This window comes from Carcharhinus amblyrhynchos, chromosome 20 (genome assembly GCF_965287045.1).
Source record: "Carcharhinus amblyrhynchos chromosome 20, sCarAmb.v2.hapA, whole genome shotgun sequence".
Lineage (NCBI taxonomy): Eukaryota > Metazoa > Chordata > Chondrichthyes > Carcharhiniformes > Carcharhinidae > Carcharhinus > Carcharhinus amblyrhynchos.
Genome location: NC_137343.1, coordinates 41,694,312 through 41,716,231, shown reverse-complemented (window position 1 = coordinate 41,716,231; position 21,920 = coordinate 41,694,312). Strand labels below are relative to the sequence as shown.

Sequence of the window (21,920 nt, the reverse complement as noted above, 5' to 3'; positions counted from 1 at the left end):
AGATGGCGATGGCTAACACGAGGGGACATAGCTTTAAATTGAGGGGTGATAATTATAGGACGGATGTCAGAGGTAGGTTCTTTACTCAGAGGGTAGTAAGGGTGTGGAATGCCCTGCCTGCAGCAGTTGTGGACTCGCCAACTTTAAGGGTGTTCAAATGGTCAGTGGATAGGCATATGGATAACATTGGAATAGTTTAGGTTAGAGGGTCATTAGATTGGTTCCACTGGTCAGCGCAACATCGAGGGCCGAAGGGCCTGTACTGAGCTGTAATGTTCTACAATCTCCAGAACCCACCTTCAGAGACAAGGTAATGATCAGTAGCACCATCCACAAGGCCATGAAGCAGTATCCCTTCCAAAGCAGGGCTTTCCTTCCAGCTCGCTCAATAATGAATCCCTGTTTAATGGAAATTATTATTAGGAGGTGAAGCTTCAATCCAAGATTCTCTAAGTAGGAACATGTGGTTTACAGAACAGAATGAGGTCCCTCTGCCCACTGACTCTGCTCTGGTTCTCAGCCAGAGTGACTCCGCTAATCCCACCATTTTTATAATGTTTTTATCTCCAGGTGATTATCCAATTCTCCTTTGAAATCTGTATTCCACCACACTCGCAGGCACTAACCGCCCGAGAGATAAAAACTGTTTGCTCGTGGAATCCCTCCAGCACAGAAAGAGGCCAGTCGGCCCATCTGCACCGACCACAATCCCACCCAGCCCCTATCCCCATACATTCACCCTAGCCAGTCCCTCTGATACTAAAGGAGAATTTAACATGGCCAATCCACCTAACCCGCACATCTTTGGATTGTGGGAGGAAACCCACGCAGATACGGGGAGAACATGCAAATTTCTCACAGATAGTGATCCAAGGTGGGATTCGAACCCAGGTCCCTGGCGCTGTGAGGCAGCAGTGCTAACCACTGTCCCACTGTGCCTTCACCCACAACCATCTTTTCTCTTTGCTTTGCCTGTTGGCGTCCTTTCACTCTCAGTCCTCCTGTCACGCTCTGTCTCGATCTACTCTGATTAGACCCCCCCAATGATATTCAATACAGCTATCAAATCTCCTTACAGCTTTCCCTTGTCTAAGGAGAAAGCCCCCTCCCCTTCCCACCCTTTTCCAATCTATCCTCCTAACTAAAGTTCCTCATTTTGGAACAGTTCTCACCCTCTCTAACGCCGTCACCTTCTTCCTGAAGTGCGGTGCCCGTATTTGGGCACGGCCCTCTAACTCGGGCCAAATCCTGCGGCATACTTTCCACACCTCACATGGCCTTTCTCATGGTGGGGGAGGCAGCCGCCATTGGCGGAATCTTCTGGTTCTGTCACTGTCAACGGGGTTTCCTATTGTTGTCACTCCCCCACCCCCCACTTCCTCCCCCCGCCGCTGCTGGCTAGACTGGTGGGAATGGCTGGAAATTTGGGCCCCTGTGTTTTAGAGATGTTTATCGTAACATCTGTGTACTCTGCACCTCAATGAATGAAGCCCAGGGTCCTGTATGCTTTCTTAGCCACATTCTTAACCTTAAATGGTTTGTATCCATATATCCTCCCCCAGGTCTCTCTCCTTCCCTGCATCATCTTTAGTATTGAACCCTTTATTTTATATTGCTTCTTCCTGCCAAAACTTAGCACTCCATATTTCTCTGTGTTAAATCTCATCTCAATCCATTCCACCAGTTTATGTCCTCCTGAAGTCTATCACCATCCTGATCACAGTTCACAATATTTACAAGTTTTCTTGTGATCTGTAAATTTTGGACACTGTAAACCCGAGTAGAGGGTCCGTGTTCTCCAGACACCCCCCTGGCCCCACCCCGGGGTGAGCTTTCTGACAGTGGACACTTGCCATTGGCCGCTGGTGGTCAATTGCCATTTGCGTTGCTTACTGGCCCTGCTGCTGGGGACGAAAGGTTTGAGCGACTAAGAAAGTCATTTTGTGTTGCTGCTACACACTGGCTACACGGGTGGTCTTTCCCACTGATAAGGTGCTGCCCGTCAGTCCAAAAAGACTGTTAAGCCGTCACATTTGAGCAACAGCATGCATAGGTTTTAGTACTAGCATAAGGTACACAGGCTGTATATCCCAGTGATAGTCTAATTTAATCAAACAGCATGTTGCTACGATTGTTCACAATAGGCAGGGTAGATCTGTATTCAACCAGCTCATACTTACAAAGCTCAAAACTCACTGTCTATTGTTAGATTACCTGATTGGGCAGCACCTCCTGAATAATCCTGAGTGTGATAATAGCTACATTAACAACAAATTTAAATTAATTGATTGAGCTCATGGCATGGCTCATTTCTGCTCACTAGAAGTAATATTGATTCATTCAGTGGCCAATTCTCTGCAAACAAAAGGAATATGTTCAAGCCTTGTACTTTTTTTCAATAACCCAGAAACTCAGGGAGCAAAATGTTTCCTGGTGCTTTGTCCATGGCAACACCTTGTCCAATTAGAACTCATTTATTAACTGATCAGCACATCCCTCCCCCACCCTCTCTCCAACTTTTCACCTACTGTATAAGTTATTGTGAATGGTTAACATTTAGTTTGTCCTGATGAGAATAAAATCTCTCTTTTCAGCTACACACATGTTCTGTCCCACACATGTTCCATACTGCACATGTTCTGTACCGCACGCGTTCTGAACCACACGTGTTCTGTAACACACATTCCGTTCCACACACATTTAGTAATACACGTTCTATAATATTAAGTGATGTTCTGTAACACTAAGCTTGGATGATCTTTCGGAAGGTCAGTGCGCATTCAACAGGCTGAATGGCCTCTTTCTACACTGTAGAGATACTATGGTTATATGGAGGATTAATTTTGTTTTTGACAACAGTCTCCAGTAATTTTGCCACCACTGACTTTGGACTGGTTGCCCTGAAATTTCCAGGTTTGAACCTGGTCCCCCCGTTTGCATGAGCAGATATTGTAACAACTGTGCTACTCCAGACCTCTGGGACATTCCTATCCCCAAGAGTGCGGTCAGAGTTTTATCCGTCTCTAACTAGTTTCCCTCAGAAACCTACAATGAGGGTGAGTGCAGGTCCGATTGGGTGGAAGCCCTTTCAGATTCTCTCCCTTCATCTCGTACTCAGATTAAGGCGATGGAGAAAAATCTTCCCCATTGGAATTCCCTCCTATTGGGAGTGGTAGAGGTGGGGGGTTGGGGGGGGGGTGCGTTGCAGGTTATAAGCAGTTTATTTCTGGCCGTATTTCCCCAGTGAAGCACGGGGTCCTCGCAGCTGTACTTACACACATCACTGACGTTAACATTTCAATTCCACTCGCTCCAATTCCCACATACGGGATTTTATCCTTGGCGATTCCCAGCTGGTGATAAACATCCGAAGCGTAAAAATAGACCTGCAAAACAGGAAAACCAATGAGCACCCTTCGTTCAGAAGCATCATGTTTTATATCTCATCGATGGAGCAGGAAAAGCTGTGGGAGGTGGGGGTGGGGGTGGGGGACGACAAAATACAGAAAATGCTGGAAAATCTCAGCGGGTCTGACAACATCGATGGAGAGAGAACAGAGCCAACATTTCGGGTCTGGCTGACTCTTTGCCTCCCAGGTTCGAAACGTTATCTCTATTCTCCCTCCACAGAGGCTGCCAGACCTGCCGAGATTTTCCAGCATTTTCTGCTTTTATTTCAGAATCCAGTGTCTGCGGTATTTTGCTTTGGTCTAGGGGTACAAAATTCTGAGGGACATTGATAGAGAAGATAGGAAGAAATGTTTCCCCTTAATAGAGGCATTAATAACCTTGGGGTGTATATATTTAGAGTAAGGGACAGGAGATTTCGAGGAAATGTGAGGAAATTTCACTCAGAGCGTGGTAGGAATCTGGAACTCGCTGTCTGAAAGGGTGATAAGAGGCAGGAACTCTCACAACATTGAAGAAGCATTTAGATGAACACTTGAAAAACAAAGTATAAATATAGAGAAGAGAGTTCATGATCTGAAGCTGTTGAATTTAATGTTAGGTGCAGAAGGCTGTAAAGTACGTAACCGGGAGATGGAATACTGCCCCTTCAGTTTGAACTGGGCTCCAACGTAGCATTGCCAGAATGATAGGGAGTGGGATAGCTTGATCTTGGGTTCGGTCATAGCTCGGCACAACATTGAGGGCCAAAGGGCCTGTACTGTGCTGTGCTGTTCTATGTTCTATGAAACACCACAGTATATAAGGCCACGGACCAAGTGCTGGAAAATGGGATTGGAATAGATCGGAGTTTGATGGTCAGCACAGATATGATGGGCCAAAGTGCCTCTCTCTGTGCTGTAAAACTCTATGACTCTATAATAAAATTCACTTTTGGTAATTGTCTTCTCTTTAAGCAAAACAAAACAAATTGATATCTGCGCCGGTGTAATACTGGCAGTGCCAATTGACTGCCCATTACTAATCCCCCCTCGACTGACACTTCTATTGGAATCTGTACACAAGGATACCTCACTATGTGGTCTCCTCTATACTAAACGCAGACTGGGAAACGCTTTGTAGAACACCTTCGCTCAGCCTGCAAGCAAGCATGACACAACCTTCCTGCCGCTTGTCATTTTAACTCAGCACCTTGTTCTCGTGCCTGTAGGTCCATCCCTGCTGTGAGGCTGCATCGAAGCCCAGTTCAAACTGAAGGAGCAGCATCTCACCTCCCGGCTACATGTTTTACAGCCTTCTGCACTTAACATTGAATTCAACAACTTCAGACCATCAACTCTCTCCTCTATTTTGATGTGTTGTTTTTCACCCCTTCCCTGTCACGCCATCCCGGTTTGCTTTCACTGAATGCTGCCTCTAATTCTGTGATGAACACATTCTGTTGGATTACTTTTATTCCACTATCAACACCTTCTTTAGTCTTTAACACCATCATTTACACTCCCTTTGTCTTGTGTCCACGACATCTTTGTCAATCTCTCCTGAGTTCTCACCTATCCCTGACCTTCTATTCTGCCCCACATTCCCCACCTCCCTCTCCAACTATACATTCCATCACATTCCGACCCCTCTTTAACTGAAGAAGAGCCACGAGGACTCAAAACATTAACTCTGTTTCTCTCTCCGCAGATACTGCCAGACCTGCTGAGATTTTCCAACATTTTCTGTTCGTATTTCAGATTTCCAGTGTTCGCAAATCTTTGGTTTTTATTTCAATGGCTGTTTTCTTGTTGAGTGAGCCTGGGTCTGATTGGGTGGGTGGGTGTGGGGTGGGGGGGAGTGTCGAGCAGCAAGGAGAGTTATTCAATTCTCTGGCGGATCCAGAGATTGTTCTCATCCAGGGCACACGGGATGACAGGCACACAATGACACCTGCTCCCTCTTGGTGAGCTGGTATCTGCATCCAACTCCCCATCCAACATGGGTATGTCCGCATTTCCTGGGCACCAGGTACTTCCACCATTCTTGGCACTCATGTTGCCCTGGGGGAGTTAGACCTTCACAAATCTCTCTCCTGATTCTGATCCAAGGAGGAAGAACAGAAACACAGTAAATACTCTTGGTTCCTGGAATGATAACTCGAGACTGAGTTCGATATTGATGAAAGCGATTTTGTTGAAGCTTCGATGTAACATTGGAATTTTGTAGTCAGTCACACACAGTGGAAGATATTTTATTTTGCAGCTGGTGTAGTAACTAATAGTGAATGGATTGAGAATTGGGCATGGTTACAGCAGCTGTGAATGTGCTGCTAAGTGAATGTGACCCTTTGTCCAATGGTCAGTAAACCAATGGCTTTTTCATTGTTAGTCTCACAACACCCGGTTAAAATCCAACAGGTTTATCTGGTAGCAAACACCACTAGCTTTCGGGGCTTTCCCCCTTTGTCAGGTGCGTGGGGAGTTCTGGTCGTAAACAGAGCCTATAAAGGCACAGTTTACAGAATACTGATTCGAATGTGAGTCTTTACAGCTAATCAATTCTTAAAGGTGCAGACAGTGTGAGTGGAGATAGCATTAAGCATAGGTTAAAGAGATGTGTATTGTCTCCAGACAGGACAGTTAGTGAGATGTTGCAAGTTCAGGCAAGTCGTGGGGGTTACAGATAGTGTGACATGAACCCGAGATCCCGGTTGAAACCGTCCTCACGTGTGTGGAACTTGGCTATCAGTCTCTGCTCAGCGACTCTGCGCTGTTGTATGTCATGAAGGCCGCCTTGGAGAACGTTTACCCAAAGATCAGAGGCCGAATGCCGGTGACATCGTTATTCAGGGTTCAAGATTAATCCCATTGTCCTGGGCTAAAGCTCTGCGGTCACTTTGACATCTGACACAATCAAAGCTGCTGTTTGTCACATCTTCAGGTAACATGCTTGATCCACACGGGGGAATGAACCCCTTTACAATCCTTCTGATCTTTATTTTCCTATTTGCCCTGAGTGAAGGTGGCTGCATCCAGCAGGTATGTAGAGTTCTGAGCTGTGACTTGCAGTGTCTGGCGGGCAGTTTCTCCACCGGGAGACCGAGGTGGTGGGTAACTAGCAGCCCGGGGGCCCACCGGGGCCCAACCCACCAGACATTTTGTTGACTGTTGTCCACACTCCGGTGATTTCCGTCCTTGTAGTGTCTTTTTTTAAGATGTGGCTGAAGTGATACACATAAATCAAGGGCAGTGAAGTGAGGTGTGTGCTGACTGCTCACAACACTGACTGTGAGAGCCCTGCGCTCCCCCTGTGTCCAAAACATCAATGTTTCTTTTGCTTTTACCGTTTGAACTTGATGACAGTTCTATTGATATATTAACCGATTTGGAATTTTCTATAACTCGTGGTGAAATATTAAGCACGTATTAAGTGCACTTAATCTTATTCACGGGTTAGTGAACAGGCCCGATTTCGATCTTGCAACCCACTGAGATGGAGGAGAGCCACTCACTGGCAGAGGTTGCCCGTCACTGCGATAGAAGAAGAGAAAGAAAGCACCCGATTCCTGGGTAGATCTTCACTACGGCTGTGCTCTAAAGGGTGTGAAATAATCCAAGGATAAAGGTGCTGTGCAATACACCACCAGCAGAGGGTACTCTAGAGACCAACCACCGTGAAGGACAACCCTGGACCATCCAGAGGAAGAGGAGGAAGAACAGGCCAGGTCCAGGAGAAGAGGGTCAGACCAGACCAAAGACCAGACCATACCGAGCTGATTGCAGAGATCAACACGTGGACACAGGCCAATGTCTGCTCGGGTACGTGTCAGTCATTCACAGTTAAATCAAAGTCCAGCGTTAAGTTTGAATCTTGATTGTCCTCTAAGAGTAACTACCGTAACTAATATTAATTGTGTAATGAATAAACCTTATTGTATTAACAAGAAGTCGACTCGCAGTTCTCTGTCCACCGTACAAAGGTTAAGAACACACTGTATGACAAGGCACAACGTGAGCTACAAGGATCTAGGTCACGGCACTGACTTCAGTTCACACTCTGCTTCTGGAAACTGTCTGGAAGCTGTAAACACACCAGCCTGAATCCGCTCGGAAATCAGTCACCGGAGAGAATTTCCCAGCCCCTGATTGTTCCAACCTTTCCAGAGTGCCAGTGCTGAAGTCATAGAGCTATTGTACAGTAAATCAGGGGCACTGGCTCATGAACTATTAGAATGTCTTGCTCTGTAATGTATTCGTGCTACTTTAGTTCATTTTGACTTTGTTAAGTGTAACATTGAATGAAACAAATGTTTGACGTTGAGTGTGTGCGGTACATTGACAGCACACTGATTTCTATCTGAGCAGAATGGAGTGGAAACTGTTGTGAAGAGAGAGCTTTAGAAATGGATTTGATACTTACAATGTTGATACCACTCAGCTGCATCCCCGTACTGATGGCCACAGAGGTTAAGAACTGGCACCGAACCATTTTGTCTCTGACCAGCTGGATTACGTTTCTTTTGCTTGAACCCTGCATCTGTGCCTTTTCCGCCATCATGTCCTCAACCTCCTCAGTGAAATCGCCCGTACCCCACAGTTTCTGAAGAGCTTCGAGGGAGAGAAGCAACAAAAGGTGATGAATTAGAATCAGCGCTCCTCTCAATAAGGGGGGGGTTGTGCATTGACGAACGAGTTGGTTGGGTAATCGGAGTTACATGGCGGTTTATCTGCGTGAATTTGCCATTTGGGCAGACACTTGGCAGATACAATTTAACACTGGTAAACTGCCCAGAGATAAATAACAAGTAGGAAAGAATGATTGGAATGGAATCAGTACAAAAAATCTCGCAATGGCACTGGAATAATGGAAGATACACCACTTTCAATGTCTGGCCCACACAATAAAGCATTGAAATTATAATATAATGTTGGGATTATGTTTACAGAACAGTGTCTACATTATCCAGTGTTACTTTAAATCAGTTATGTTAACCTAAGGCCTCACAGAGTTAGGGACCTGGGTTCAATTCCCCGCTTGGGTCACCATCTGTGCAGAGTCTGCGTGTTCTCCCTGTGTCTGCATGGGTTTCCTCCCACAGTCTGAAAGACATGTAGGCTAGGTGTATTGGCCATGCTAAATTCTCCATCATGTACCCAAACAGACACCAGAGTGTAACCATTAGGGGATTTTCACAGTAACTCCATTGCAGTGTTAATGTAAGCCTACTTGTGACACTGATAAATAAATATATTCAGAATGCCACATTCACTTGCGCACTACGTCACAAGGTAAGATCAAAGCAGTGGAATATAAGGGCCCATTACTCAAATCTGGATGGTAGATGTCCCTCGTGGTGAAATGGCCAGACATTCCTCTGGATGGGACTGTAACTGGTGTTGGGTCAGGTGGGGCCTGAGACAAAGTCTAATCCAAAATCTGGAACCAGAGGCTCCAAGGGGGCACTCCCTCATCAAAGAGGGGCATCCTCCCCCTCGCCACAGGTCAAACCCCTGCTGCCCACACCATGCAGGCATGACATTGACCTGACCCAACCCACCTTCATCACTTTCACTCAGCTCCCCCATCCCCCTCAGATCCCCACCCAGCCTCCCCTCCCCGTCAGGCCCACCTACCCACCCCTCTTCCCCCTCAGACCCCCACCCAGCCCCCTTCCCCCTCAGATCCCCACCCAGCCCCCTTCCCCCTCAGATCCCCACCCACCCCCCTTCCCCCTCAGATCCCCACCCAGCCTCCCCTCCCCCTCAGACCCCCACCCAGCCCCCTTCCCCCTCAGATCCCCACCCACCCCCCTTCCCTCTCAGACCCCCACCCAGCCCCCTTCCCCCTCAGATCCCCACCCAGACCCCTTCCCCCTCAGACCCCCACCCAGCCCCCATCCCCCTCAGACCCCCACCCAGACCCCTTCCCCCTCAGATCCCTACCCAGCCCCCTTCCCTCTATGACCCTTACCCAGCCCCCCCTTCCCTCTCAGACCCCCCACTTTGTCCCCTTCTCTACTTGGAAAGAACAACAGTGCCACAACTGTGGGGTGGCAGGGTGGCACAGTGGTTGGCACCGCTGCCTCACAGCGCCAGGAACCCAGTTCAATTCCAGCCTCAGGTCACTGTCTGTGTGAAGTTTGTACGTTCTCCCCGTGACTGTGTGGATTTCCTCCTGGTGCTCTGGTTTCCTCCCACCAGGTTGATTGGCCTTGCTGAATCGCCCCTGAGTGTTAGGGGGTTAGAAGGGTAAATAAGTGGGGTTACGGGGATAGGGCCTGGGTGGGATATTGGTCGGCGCAGACCCGATGGGCTGAATGGCCTCCTTCTGCACTGTTGGGATTCTGTGAACACCTCCCTTTGAGAGCTGCCCGATATTTACACTTACCATCAATGCACAGGTCTCGGTTTCCTTTCTCTATGAGCAGGTATCTGGGGCTCTCGGGAAACCAGGGCAGGATGATGAGCTGTATCAGGGCAGGCAGCCCACTGAAGGCCAGCTGTAGGTGCCAGGTACTTTCATTGCCAAGAATTTGCCTGGGGGGGGGCAGGAGTGCACGATAAGGTTAGATCATGAAACAGAAACAGAAAATGCTGCAAAATCTCAGCAGGTCTGACAGAGAACAGAGCCAGCGTTTCCAGTCTGGATGAGATTCCAACATCCGCAGTATTTTGCTTTTATATTCAGGTTAGGTCATGGTCTGGCCCTATAGTGTGCCAAAACCATAGAAAATTACAGCTCAGAAACAGGCCTTTTGGCCCTCCTTGTCTGTGCGCAACCATTTTTTGCTTAGTCCCACTGACAAAAATACATCCTACTGCGCTACACCCAGCGCCACCCCAGGACATCACAAAAGCAGCTGTCACTGGTCCTCAGGACTCGAGCCTAATATTCACATAGCCCAACTCACACACCTCCCAAAGGCAGCTCCCCCCTGCTTTCAACTATTCAGCTATGGAAGGCACATCACCGAAACACAGTGCAATACAATGACTGATAATCTCTCCTCTCTTGTATGTGAAACAAAGCCAGGAGAGAGGGTGAGCTGTCAGGAGGATGCAGAGATGCTTCAGTGTGATTTAGACAGGCTGAGTAAGTGGGCAAATGAATGGCAGATTCAATATAATGTGGATAAATGTGAGGTTATTCGTTATGGTAACAATAATAGGAAAGCAGATTATTATCTGAACGGCTACAGACTGAGGGAGAGGAAGAGAGTAACACAGGGCCTTGGTGAGACCACGCCTGGAATATCGTGTGCAGTTTTGATCTCCTTATCTGAGGAAGGATGTTCTTGCTCTGGAGACGGTGTAGTGAATGTTTACCAGACTGATACCTGGGATGGTGGGACTGATCTGTAAGTCAGTTAGGGTCGTAATCGCTGCAGTTCAAGAGAACCGGGGGGGGGCACAATCAGAATGAATGATGGGGCAGTTTCAAAGGGCTTGTGTAGGGCAAGGTGTGAGTAACTAATAGTGCAAAGCAAAGCTGGAGACAAGTACACCTGTTAGACTCTAGCCTGCTAGGGAAGACTGTGAGACAGGGTTCCCCATGGCAGGGGTCAGAGCTGCCCAGATCATTCAGGATATTCCTGCTGACGGCCCATCCTCAGCCCCCATCCCACCCTTATCCAGCTGCTCGGCGCGCAAGCTGCAGCTTGTGTCACCATGGACCTCTCACCAGCATCCCCCCCCCAACATCACCAACCTTTCCCTCACCCCAAACTTCCCCTTTCACTTCTCTTAGCTCCTGATCAGCCTGTGCAACCTCACGAGGAAGGGCCAGAGTTCCAGCAGAGCTGTGATGAAGAGTGATGCCCGCAGTCACCCGCTCCAATACTGCACATATAGGATGGTAGCATCCAAGCACGGTGAGTCACCAGGTACGTAGACTGGTCAAGGGTGATGGCACAGTTCATGTGCCAGTTCTCCAGAGGGCACAGTTGCAGATGGCACGCAGTAGATTCTGATGAGGATTTCAGTGGGGGTGGCATACAGCAGAATGCTGGTGAACATAGGCACTGAATGCATTGGCAGCCTGACCAGATTACCGATTCATAGAATCATACAACCCTACAGTGCAGAAAGAGGCCCTTCGGCCCATCGAGTCTGCACCGAGCACAATCCCACCCAGGCCCCACCCCCATATTCCTACATATTATACCCACTAATCCCTCTAATCAATGCATCCCTGGACACTAAGAGGCAATTTCTTAGCATGGCCAATCAACCTAACCCGCACATCTTTGGACTGTGGGAGGAAACTGGAGCTCCCGGAGGAAACCCACACAGACACGAGGAGAATGTGCAAACTCCACACAGACAGTGACCCGAGCCGGGAATTGAACCCAGCACCCTGGAGCTGTGAAGCAGCAGCGCTAACCACTGTGCTACCGTGCTGCTGTTAGAGAGTCTGGAGGAATCCAGCCCTAACACAGCAGAGAGTTCCGAGCCCATCATTCCCACCATGACTAACTCTGTGACTGCACTCATGGGCCCAACTGTGGTGCAGGACATGGTGGCCAATGTCTCAGCTTCCATTGCAGCACAGCAAAGACCATCTAACAGCAGAATGAGCTGCAGGTTAGGACTGCATGTTTGCTGATGTACATCCCAGCCAGATGCTCTGCAGGCTCAGATTGCCACTATATGGCTGTGGTTATGAGTACTTACAGAGTCCAACAATGTGTGCTCCAGCACATTTCCCCTATTGCTGAGGCTCCACCCCGTACCAGTGACCTTGTCTTCATGGGGCATGAGCCTCCTGCCCTCTCTCAGGAAGTCTGTGTTCTGACGATCACCATTCTAATGTGGCCCTTGCTGTTGCCTCTTGGCCAGTCCACTCTCCGCCCGGAATGCAGCTGTCCACACTGAGGTGGTGCTGAAATCAGGCCTGTTTGAAGCCAGGCGAAGGGATATGTGTAACAGGCACTATTACAGAATTGTTCTGGTGCAGAAGGAGGCCATTGGGCCCATCATGTCTGCACTGGTTCTCCAATCGTTCATTATGACTTAGTGCCGCTCCCCTGCTTTCTCCCCATACCCCTGCACATTGTTTCTATTCAAATTATCATCTAATACCCTCTTGAACGCCTCGATTGAAGCTGCCTCCACCACACTTCCTGGCAGTACATTCTGAACACCGATCGCTCATTGCATGCAAAAGTTTTTCTCACATCGCATTTGCTTCTTTTGCAAATCAGCTTAAATCTGTGCCCTCTCACTCTTCATCCTTTTACGAGCGGCAAGTTTCTCCTGATCTTCTCTGTCCAGCCCCTTCAAGATTTCGAACATCTCCATCAAATCTCCTCTCAGCCTCCCTTCCAAGGTGACCAGTCCCAATCTCACCTCATAACTGAAGTTTCTCATTCTTGTAAAAGTCCTCTGCACTCTCTCCAATACATTCACATCCTTCTTACAGTGTGACGCTCAGAGCTGTACACAAAATTCCAGCTGAGGTCTAACTAGTGTCTTGTGTAAATTCAGTAGAGCCTCCTTGCTCTTGTACTCTATGCCCCTATTAACAAAGCCCGGAATATTACACACTTTATTAACTGCTCTCTCCACCTATCCTGCAATGATCTCTGCACAAATACACCCAGCTCCCTCTGCTCCTGCACCCCAGGTAGAATTTTACCCCTAATTTTATATTGTCTCTCCATGTCCTTCCTCTCAAAATGCATCACCTCACATTTCTCCACATTGAACGTCATTCGCCACCTATCTGCCCACTCCACCAACTTCACAGAATCATACAGTGTAGAAGAGGCCCTTCAGCCCATCAAGTCTGCACCGACACATTAGAAACACCTGAACTCCCATCTAATCCCATCTGCCAGCACTTGGCCCGTAGCCCTGAATGTTATGATGTACCAAGTGACCATCCAGGTACTTTTAAAGGATACGAGGCAATCCCCCTCCACCACCCTCCCAAACTGGGCTTTACTTGCCCATGTCCTTTTGAGGTTCTACACTGCCCTCCTCACAGTTTAAAATACTTCCAAGTTTCGTATCATCTGCAACCATTGACATTGTCCCCTGCCTAGCAAGATCTAGATCATTAATATAAACCAGGAAAAGCAAAGACCCCAATATCAACCCCTGGGGAAAAACCTTTCCCCAGCCAAAAAATATCCATTGACCATTGCTCTGTGCTTTCTATTTTTTCACCCACGTTGATACTGTTTCTTTTACTCCATGAGCTCTAAATTTTCTCACAAATCTGTTGTGTGATATTGTTTTAAATGCCTTTTGGAAGTCCCTGTATATCACATCAACAGCATTACCCTCATCAACCCTCTGTGATGTCTTCAAAAAACTCTAGTGAGTTAGATTTCCCCTTTAGAAATCCAGGCTGCCTCTTCCTAATCAACCCACAATTCTCCATGTGACTAATTCTATCCCGAATAATTGTTTCTAGATCGTGTCCATTGCTGATGTTAAACTGACAGCTCTGTAATTGCTGGGACTATCCTTGCAATCTTTTTTGAACAGGGGCATAACATTTAGGGATGTTATGTAGTAGTAGGGATATGGGGATAGGGCCTGGGTGGGATTATGGTCTGTGCAGACTCGATGGGCCGAAGGGCCTCTTTCTGTACTGTAGGGTTCTATGATTCTATGATTTGCAATTATCCTGTCCTCTGACATCTAAGGGAATGCCTGAGGCTAAATAGTTGGGATTTGTATGGAACGCTGGATGCTTTGTTGGATAAAGTTGCTTTGGACTAATTATTTTGCCATCAGGATTATGAGCAAGAGGGGCCCAGTGATGAGCATGAAGGGGAGGAACTGGAGTTTTATTCATGGGAGCCAGAGTCAATGATCAAACTTCAATTTCCAGCCAATTTGATTCATTCCTTGCTGTGAAGAAATGGCTGAGGGAACTGGATGCTGCAAAGCCCCTGATCCTGGCTATAGCACTGAACACTTGTGTTCCAAGCTGTTCCAGTACAGCTACAGCTCTACCCAGCAATGTGGAAATTGCCCAGGTAAATCCTGTCCGCAAAAAGCAAGACAAATCCAACCCAGCCAATTTTCACCTATCAACCTACTCTCAGCAAAGGGATGGAAGGTGCCATTGATGGTGGTATCCAATGGCACTGACTTATTAATATCCTGTTCATTGACACTGAGTTTGGGTTCTTCCAGGGCCACTCAGCTTCTGACCGCATTACGGTCCTCATCCAATTGACAAAAGAGCTAAACTCTAAAAGTGAGGCAAGAGTGACTGCTCTTAACAAGCATCTGACCAAGTGTGGCATCAAGAAGCTGTGGCAAAACTGGACTCGATGGGAATCAGGGAAAACTCTCCACTGATGGTTGTTGGAGGTGGATCATCTCAGCTCCAGGACATCTCTGCAGGAGTTCCTAAGGGTAGTGTTCTAGGCCCAACCATCTTCTGTTGCTTCATTAATGACCTTCCCCCTATCACGATGTCAGAAGTGGGGATGTTGGCCGATGACTGCACAACATTCAGCACCATTCACATCTCCTCAGATACTGAAGCAATCATATCCATACGCAGCAAGATATGAACAATGTTCAAGCTTGGGCTAATGTGGCAAGTAACATTCACACCGTACGAGTGCCAGTCAACGCTCGTAGAATTATAGAATAGAATCATAGAATGCCCACAGTACAGAAGGAGGCCATGCGGCCCATCAGGTCTGTACCCACTCCACTCCCACCCAGGCCCTATCCCCATAATCTTTATTCCTCTTGCTAATACCCTGACACTAACGGTAATTTAGCATAGCTAACCCACCGAACCTGCACATCTTTGGGAGGAAACCGAAGCATCCAGAGAGCACCTGACATGGGGAGAAAGTGTTAACTCTGCACAGACAATGAGCTGAAGCTGGAATTGAACCCGGGAACCTGGGTGCTGTGAGGTAGGAGTGCTAACCACCGTGCCATCGCATCCAACCCCAGACAATCTAATCACCTTGACATTCAATGGCATCACCGTCTTTAAAAGGGGAGGTATTCCTGGGAGAGGCTGGGTAGGGAAAGGCCTGAAAGCCTTCCTCCTACTCTTTCCCCTGTGAACAACTTGTCATCCTCGCTTCCTCTGCTGTATCTCTCTCTGCTGCTACAGCCTAAAGTTGAGCTGCAGTTATACTCCCAAACTGGGAGCCAGTGGTGAATTCCCGACCCTTGTAACTGTAACTAATGCCCTTCCCAGCACTGCTCACTGCTGACTTTACCAACTGCTATCAACTCCTCCAAACATCCAGAACACCCTCAGCCACATAAAGAAACAAGCAACTAATTTGCAAAGTGTTGGTGATCCCTGTAAATAGCACTGATGGGAATGAGAGACCATGCTGCTAAAGACATGTACAGCTGTGCCTGGTTGTAACAGGCATCATCTAGAGCAGCGAGATCACAAATACTGACTTGGGTGTCAAGTCAGTGTTACCTGCTGACTGACATCAAGTTTCTTTATTTATTAGTCACGAGTAAGGCTTACATTAACACTACAGTTACTGTGAAAATCCCCTAATCCCCACACTCCAGCCTGTTTGGGTCAATGCACCCTAACCAGCACGTCTTTCATACTGTGGGAGGAAACTGGAGCACCCAGGGGAAACCCATGCAGACACGGGGAGAATGTGCAAACTCCACACACACAGTGACCCAAGCCGGGAATTGAACCCGGGTCCCTGGTGCTGTGAGGCAGCAGTGCTAACCACTGTGCCAACATACTGCCCCATGGTGTGCCAGTTCAGCATACTTCCAGTGTGCACACAGTACACCTACACTAACACTCTGACTAAGATACCATGCAGTATAAGACACGCTGGATGAGCGCAGAAGCAACACCAACACAGTTTTTCTACCGAATAACATCAAATCATAGCGGCCCAGTGATTAGCACTGCTGCCTCACCGCTCATTCACAGCCGGTTCAATTCCCAGCTTGGGTCACCATCTGTGAGGTGTCCGCACATTCTCCCCGTGTCTACGTGGGTTTTCTCCGGATGCTCCAGGTTTCCTCCCAGTCTGAAAAATGAGCTGGTTAGGTGCATCGTCCATGCTAAATTCTCCCTCAGCGTACCCGAACAGGTGCCGGAGTGTGGCGCCTACAGGATTTTCACAGTAACTCCATTGCAGTGTTAATGTAAGCCTGCTTGTGACACCAATAAATAAACTTTAAACCTTACAGAGCTGGATTCCCATCCATAAACTTCAATCCCAATCAATCACAAGTGTTCAGTGCCTGAGCCGCAAGTGTAGAAATGACACACATTTCTCTGCAGTTGGTTGGTTACTTTAGCTACATTCACAGTTCAGACTTTACCTGAGTCCAACCACCAGCCCCATCCATTTGCCAAAGGCAACGAATACTGCACGGGTCATACACACGGCGCCTCGCATGTTCTTTGGTGCTATTTCCCCGAGGTACAGGCCATGAGCCACTAGTCCAATGCCTTTTGAATAGAAACAGGACAGAGAACATGCATCAGGAGCAATGACGAGAGTTAATTAGACTCTTGCAGGCGAGCATCGATTGTGTTTAGAAATATTCAGCGGGATTGAATATGGTCGTGTTCCATCTGTGAGGTTCAGGAAAACTTTCTCACTTGTCACCCTGGTGTAAAAGTGAACTTTACGATTCACAAAGTCAGCTTTCTGGCCCTTGAGAATCCACTCCAAGCTGTGATTTTGTGAGCAAGTCTCTACTTTACTGAAGTAGGGAAAAGATGAATGCATTTTGTACCTGAAGGGAAAGATTTTGTACCTAGAGTATGTCACAAACATAACCGTTCCTCATGACTGATCTCCTTTAGCTTATACTGCTCCTGGCATTAATATAAGTTATTTGTTCATGTCTTACATGCTTTAATTCTCATTTGTATAAAGACAGATAGTTTAATGTGGCTGTTACTTTGTAGACTTTGCAAATCTTCCCTATTTGTGTTAGTTGGACATTGTTACAGAGGTGGTAGTTTACGATACCGGCTTTCGATGGATGCTGATGGCAGATCGCGATATCGGCTTTTAACAGGAAAAGTCCAGCTGGGTCAGCCTCGATCGCACATTTCTCTTTAAAGACAGGGATGCCGGTACTGCTGCAGAAGAGTTTCCTGTGTCCTGACTGCAGCTGCCAGTGAATCGTGATTAAATCTGGGGCTGTATCACAACCCAGGAAGGAAGACCCGGAGTTCTGGCCGGAATGGGAAACTTGGAATCGTGATTGACTCTAAAACTCGATGTATAAATGCCCACTTGTGTTTGTGTTCTATAAGAAGTTTGGTAGTCCCTGCTTCTACCAAAATTCTGGAGTACCCAGAGTTTTGAAATAGAAACCACTGTATTTTGACTCACTAACAGTCTCAGAGGTATTATTTCACCTACAACATTTCCAAAAAAACTACTTCTTCCTCTTGCTGGTTTCTCAGTGTCCTGTGCTGCTGCTGCTGCTGTGAAATTTGCCACCTCAGGGTGTCTATCTTACCCTTAATGCAAGGGAATGACTGGCTAGTGGTGGGCATCTGCCCATGGCAGCATGGTTACCGTACAGAGCACCAAGAATATAAAGCTGCATTCTCCCCATGCTAGAATGGGCACTGGGGTCAGATTAACGCCCATTCCCAGTGGGCACGTGACCCTCCAAATATAACAAATTAAATGGTTTCCTTTAAGTGTGGTATATGTGTCAGATATACGATTAACTTCAACGCGAATAAATATTCTCCATGTATGGAGTTAATTTCCTTTTCTGAGAGCGCATTCCAGTTCAGATTCTTATTTGTGAAAAATTTCTCCCATTTCCTCTCATTTTTTTACCAATTCTTAAATTCCTTTGCCCTGTGGTCACAGGCCCTCACGCCAGAGGAAAGGTTTCGCCAAACTTTCTCTATCACAGCTTCGTGAATGAATAACATTAATAATTAAAGCTTCTCGCAACAAACAAAAGGAAAATTTCAGCTGTGTTGCCTTTCTCTCCTACCTCGCCAGTGTATGGTTTCAGATTTAAAAATCAGGGATAGCCTCGAGGAAATGGTACATTATTGCTCAGACATACTGCAGTCCAAATGTCTTCTGTGTAATGTTAATGTTTAAGAAGCCATTGACCTTTGCCTTCGAGGTCCAGTTAATGTGATGTTCACAGGATGTAACCAATGTACACAGTATGCAGCACACACAGTATGTAGCCACTATGTAACAAATATCCAAAAGGTGGCCATATACCAGCACCCAGGTTGTTAAGAAGGCGTACGGTGTGTTAGCTTTTATTGGTAGAGGGATTGAATTTCGGAGCCGTGAGGTCATGTTACAACTGTACAAAACTCTGGTGCGGCCGCACTTGGAGTATTGCGTACAGTTCTGGTTGCGACTTTATAAGAAAGATGTGGAGGCATTGGAAAGGGTGCAGAGGAGGTTTACCAGGATGTTGCCTGGTATGGTGGGAAGGTCTTATGAGGAAAGGCTGAGGGACTTGAGGTTATTTTCATTACAGAGAAGAAGGTTACGAGGTGACCTAATTGAGGTGTACAAGATGATCAAAGGATTGGATAGGGTGGACAGTGAGAGCCTTTTACCACGGATGGTGATGGCTAACACGAGGGGAGGTAGCTTTAAATTGAGGGGTAATAAATATAGGACGGATGTCAGAGATAGGTTCTTTACTCAGAGGGTAGTAAGGGCGTGGAATGCCCTGCCTGCAGCAGTTGTGGACTCGCCAACTTTAAGGGCGTTCAAATGGTCAGTGGATAGGCATATGGATAACATTGGAATAGTTTAGGTTAGAGGGTCATTAGATTGGTTCCACTGGTCGGCACAACATCGAGGGCCGAAGGGCCTGTACTGCGCTGTGGTGGTCTATGTGTCTATGTGCCAGCCCAGTGCAGCGCTGAAGGAGTGCAGCACTGTCAGCACTGCTGGCCTATGGTCAAGTGGATGCTAATGGTCACATGGTGCTTCCCAAAGAAGAGAAAAATCATCCACCGCCCCCAACCCTCCCGAGGTGACACTCTAATGAGATTATGTCTAGCAGCCTGTCCCAACACCTCCCCGTCAGTGAAAGATCATCAACAATTTGAGGACCAGTTGCTCGATAACTGGTCTAATGAATAACAATATTCCAGTAAACCAGTTTGTAACAAATAACCCAATCCAATAAAAGCAAACTGCTTTTAGAATTTCCATGATGGGGGTGTCACTGGCTAGGCCAGCATTTGTTGAATATCACTAGTTGCCCTCGCACTGAGAGGTTTGCTAGGCCATTTCAGAGGGCAGTTAAGAGTCAACCACATCGCTGTGGCTCTGGAGTCACACGTAGGCCAGACTGGGTAAGGGTGCTGGATAAAGAATAAGAGGGAACCAGATGGATTTGTACAGCAAACAACACTGGTCACTATCACTGAGACTAGCTTCCAATTCCAAATCTTGGTCCAAAGTCCAGGAACGGATCACCAACTTACAGTCAGGAAGATAGAAGGGGGCAAGTCATTTAGAGACCCAAGGACTGATTAGGGACAGTCAGCTTTGTGAGTGGAAGATCATGTCTCACAAATTCGATTGAGTTTTTTTGAAGAGGTAACCAAGAAGGTAGATGAGGGCAGTGTAGTTGATGTTGTCTACGTGGACTTTAGCAAGGCCTTTAACAGTACCACATAGTAGGCTGTTGCATAAGGTTAAATCTCACGGGATCCAGGGTGAGGTAGCCAAATGGATACAAAATTGACTTGATGACAGAAGCCAGAGAGTGGTTGTGGAGGATTGTTTTTCAAACTGGAGGCCTGTGAGCAGCCTCAGGGATCAGTGCTGGCTTCACTGTCATTGTCATTTATATTAACGGTTTGGATGAGAATTTAGGAGGCATGGTTAGTAAGTTTGCAGATGATAACAAGATTGGTGGCATAGTGGACAGTGAAAAAAGTAATCAAGGATTGCAATGGGATCTTGATCAATTGGGCCAGTGGGCTGATGAATAGCACATGGAATTTAGTTTAAATAAATGTGAGATGATGCATTTTGGTTGACCGAACCAGGACAGGACTCACTCAGTTAAGGGTAGGACGTTGAGGAGAGTTACAAAACAAAGAGATCTAGGGGTACAGGTTCATAGCTCCTTGAAAGTGGAGTCACAGGTGGACAGAGTGGTGAAGAAGGCATTCGGCATGCTTGGTTTCATTGGTCAGAACATTGAATACAGGAGTTGGGATGTCTTGTTGAAGTTGTACAAGACATTGGTAAGGCCACACTTGGAATACTGTGGACAGTTCTAATTACCCCATTATAGAAAGGGTATTATTAAACCAGAAAGAGTGCAGAAGAGATTTAGTAGGATGCTACCTGGACTTGGTTGTTTGAGTTATAAGGAGAGGCTGGATAAACTGGGACTTTTTTCTGAAGCATAGGAGGCTTAAAGATCTTATCGAGGTCTATAAAATAATGAGGGGCATAGATCAGCTAGATAGTCAACATCTTTTCCCAAAGGTAGGGGAGTTTAAAAGTAGAGGGCATAGGTTTAAGGAGAGAGGGGAGAGATACAAAATGGTCCAGAAGAGCCTTTATTTCACACAGAGGGTGGTGAGTGTCTGGAACAAGCTGCCAAAGGTAATAGTAGAGGCAGGTACAATTTTGTCCTTTAAAAAGTATTTACACAGTTACATGGGTAAAATGGGTATAGAGGGATATGGGCTAAACGCAGACAATTGGGACTGGCTTAGCCAGTGGGATTTTCCCATCCTGCTGCAGTGAAGGGAAACTTGAATGGGTGCCAAATTCTCCAACCTCAACAGCTGGTAAGGAAAGATCTAGCTAGCATAAAAGAAATGTTGGAGAGATATGACAGGTTGACACAATTACCAAATTGTTTTACAAAAAGAAATATCTGCTCCAAGAAATTGCTAAATGTTATTGGAAGAGAGGTGTCCAGTGTTATAATGACAAGACAGTTTTTTGCTTTGTAACTGTCACTGAGAATCTTTGGCCTCATTCGTGGCTGGGATTCTCTGGTGCTGCTAAAACAATGGAGTTTTGGATGGAAGGCCAGTTTCTCTGTGCTCACTTGTAGCAGGGTGGGGACAGACACGATCCCACCCTATGTGTATGTATGTTACTAGTTATGGGAATGTAGGATCTATCATGTTAAACACATGACTTTGTTTCCGCTTGTTTGGGTTGAAAAAGTTTAGAACATTTTGGTTTAAAAGACAGTGAGGGGAATCTGTCAATGTATCAGCAATTGCACTAGCTCAGATAATTTGTACAGGGTTATAGGAGGGTTATAGGAGATGGTTTTAAAAAGGGACAGAGCCTCGGGACGATACTGGAAATACAATGCTGCATGTTAATGTTTTGTCTTTTTAATCCGCAGGTGTGTCGGTCCACCTTGTTGTCAAACGAGGGGCATGCACACGGTGGGTCGTGCGTGGGCTGCTCTTGGAGGTTTTGAGAGTGGCCTAGTACTTCGTGTCGTTGTGTGTGCTTAATCCTGGACCAGCAGACGGGCACCGCAACAGCTCAGTGACTATCACTGCTAGCTGTGCAGATACATGGATTTGGGCCTGTGTCT

At 46.9% G+C, this 21,920-nt stretch overlaps 1 protein-coding gene across 1 annotated transcript in view; it reads right to left on the bottom strand.

The window, feature by feature from the left end:
• LOC145355955 (solute carrier family 2, facilitated glucose transporter member 11-like) overlaps nucleotides 1-21,920 on the bottom strand; it is a 66,877-nt gene that overhangs the window by 10,654 nt on the left and 34,303 nt on the right. Inside the window, exons 5-9 of the mRNA XM_080208468.1 lie at nucleotides 16,695-16,824; nucleotides 9,778-9,926; nucleotides 7,810-7,997; nucleotides 3,276-3,386; nucleotides 298-399 (exon numbers count right to left, since the gene is read on the bottom strand). Of these exons, the coding sequence (XP_080064594.1) occupies nucleotides 298-399; nucleotides 3,276-3,386; nucleotides 7,810-7,997; nucleotides 9,778-9,926; nucleotides 16,695-16,824 (680 nt within the window). The remainder of the gene's footprint in view (nucleotides 1-297; nucleotides 400-3,275; nucleotides 3,387-7,809; nucleotides 7,998-9,777; nucleotides 9,927-16,694; nucleotides 16,825-21,920) is intronic.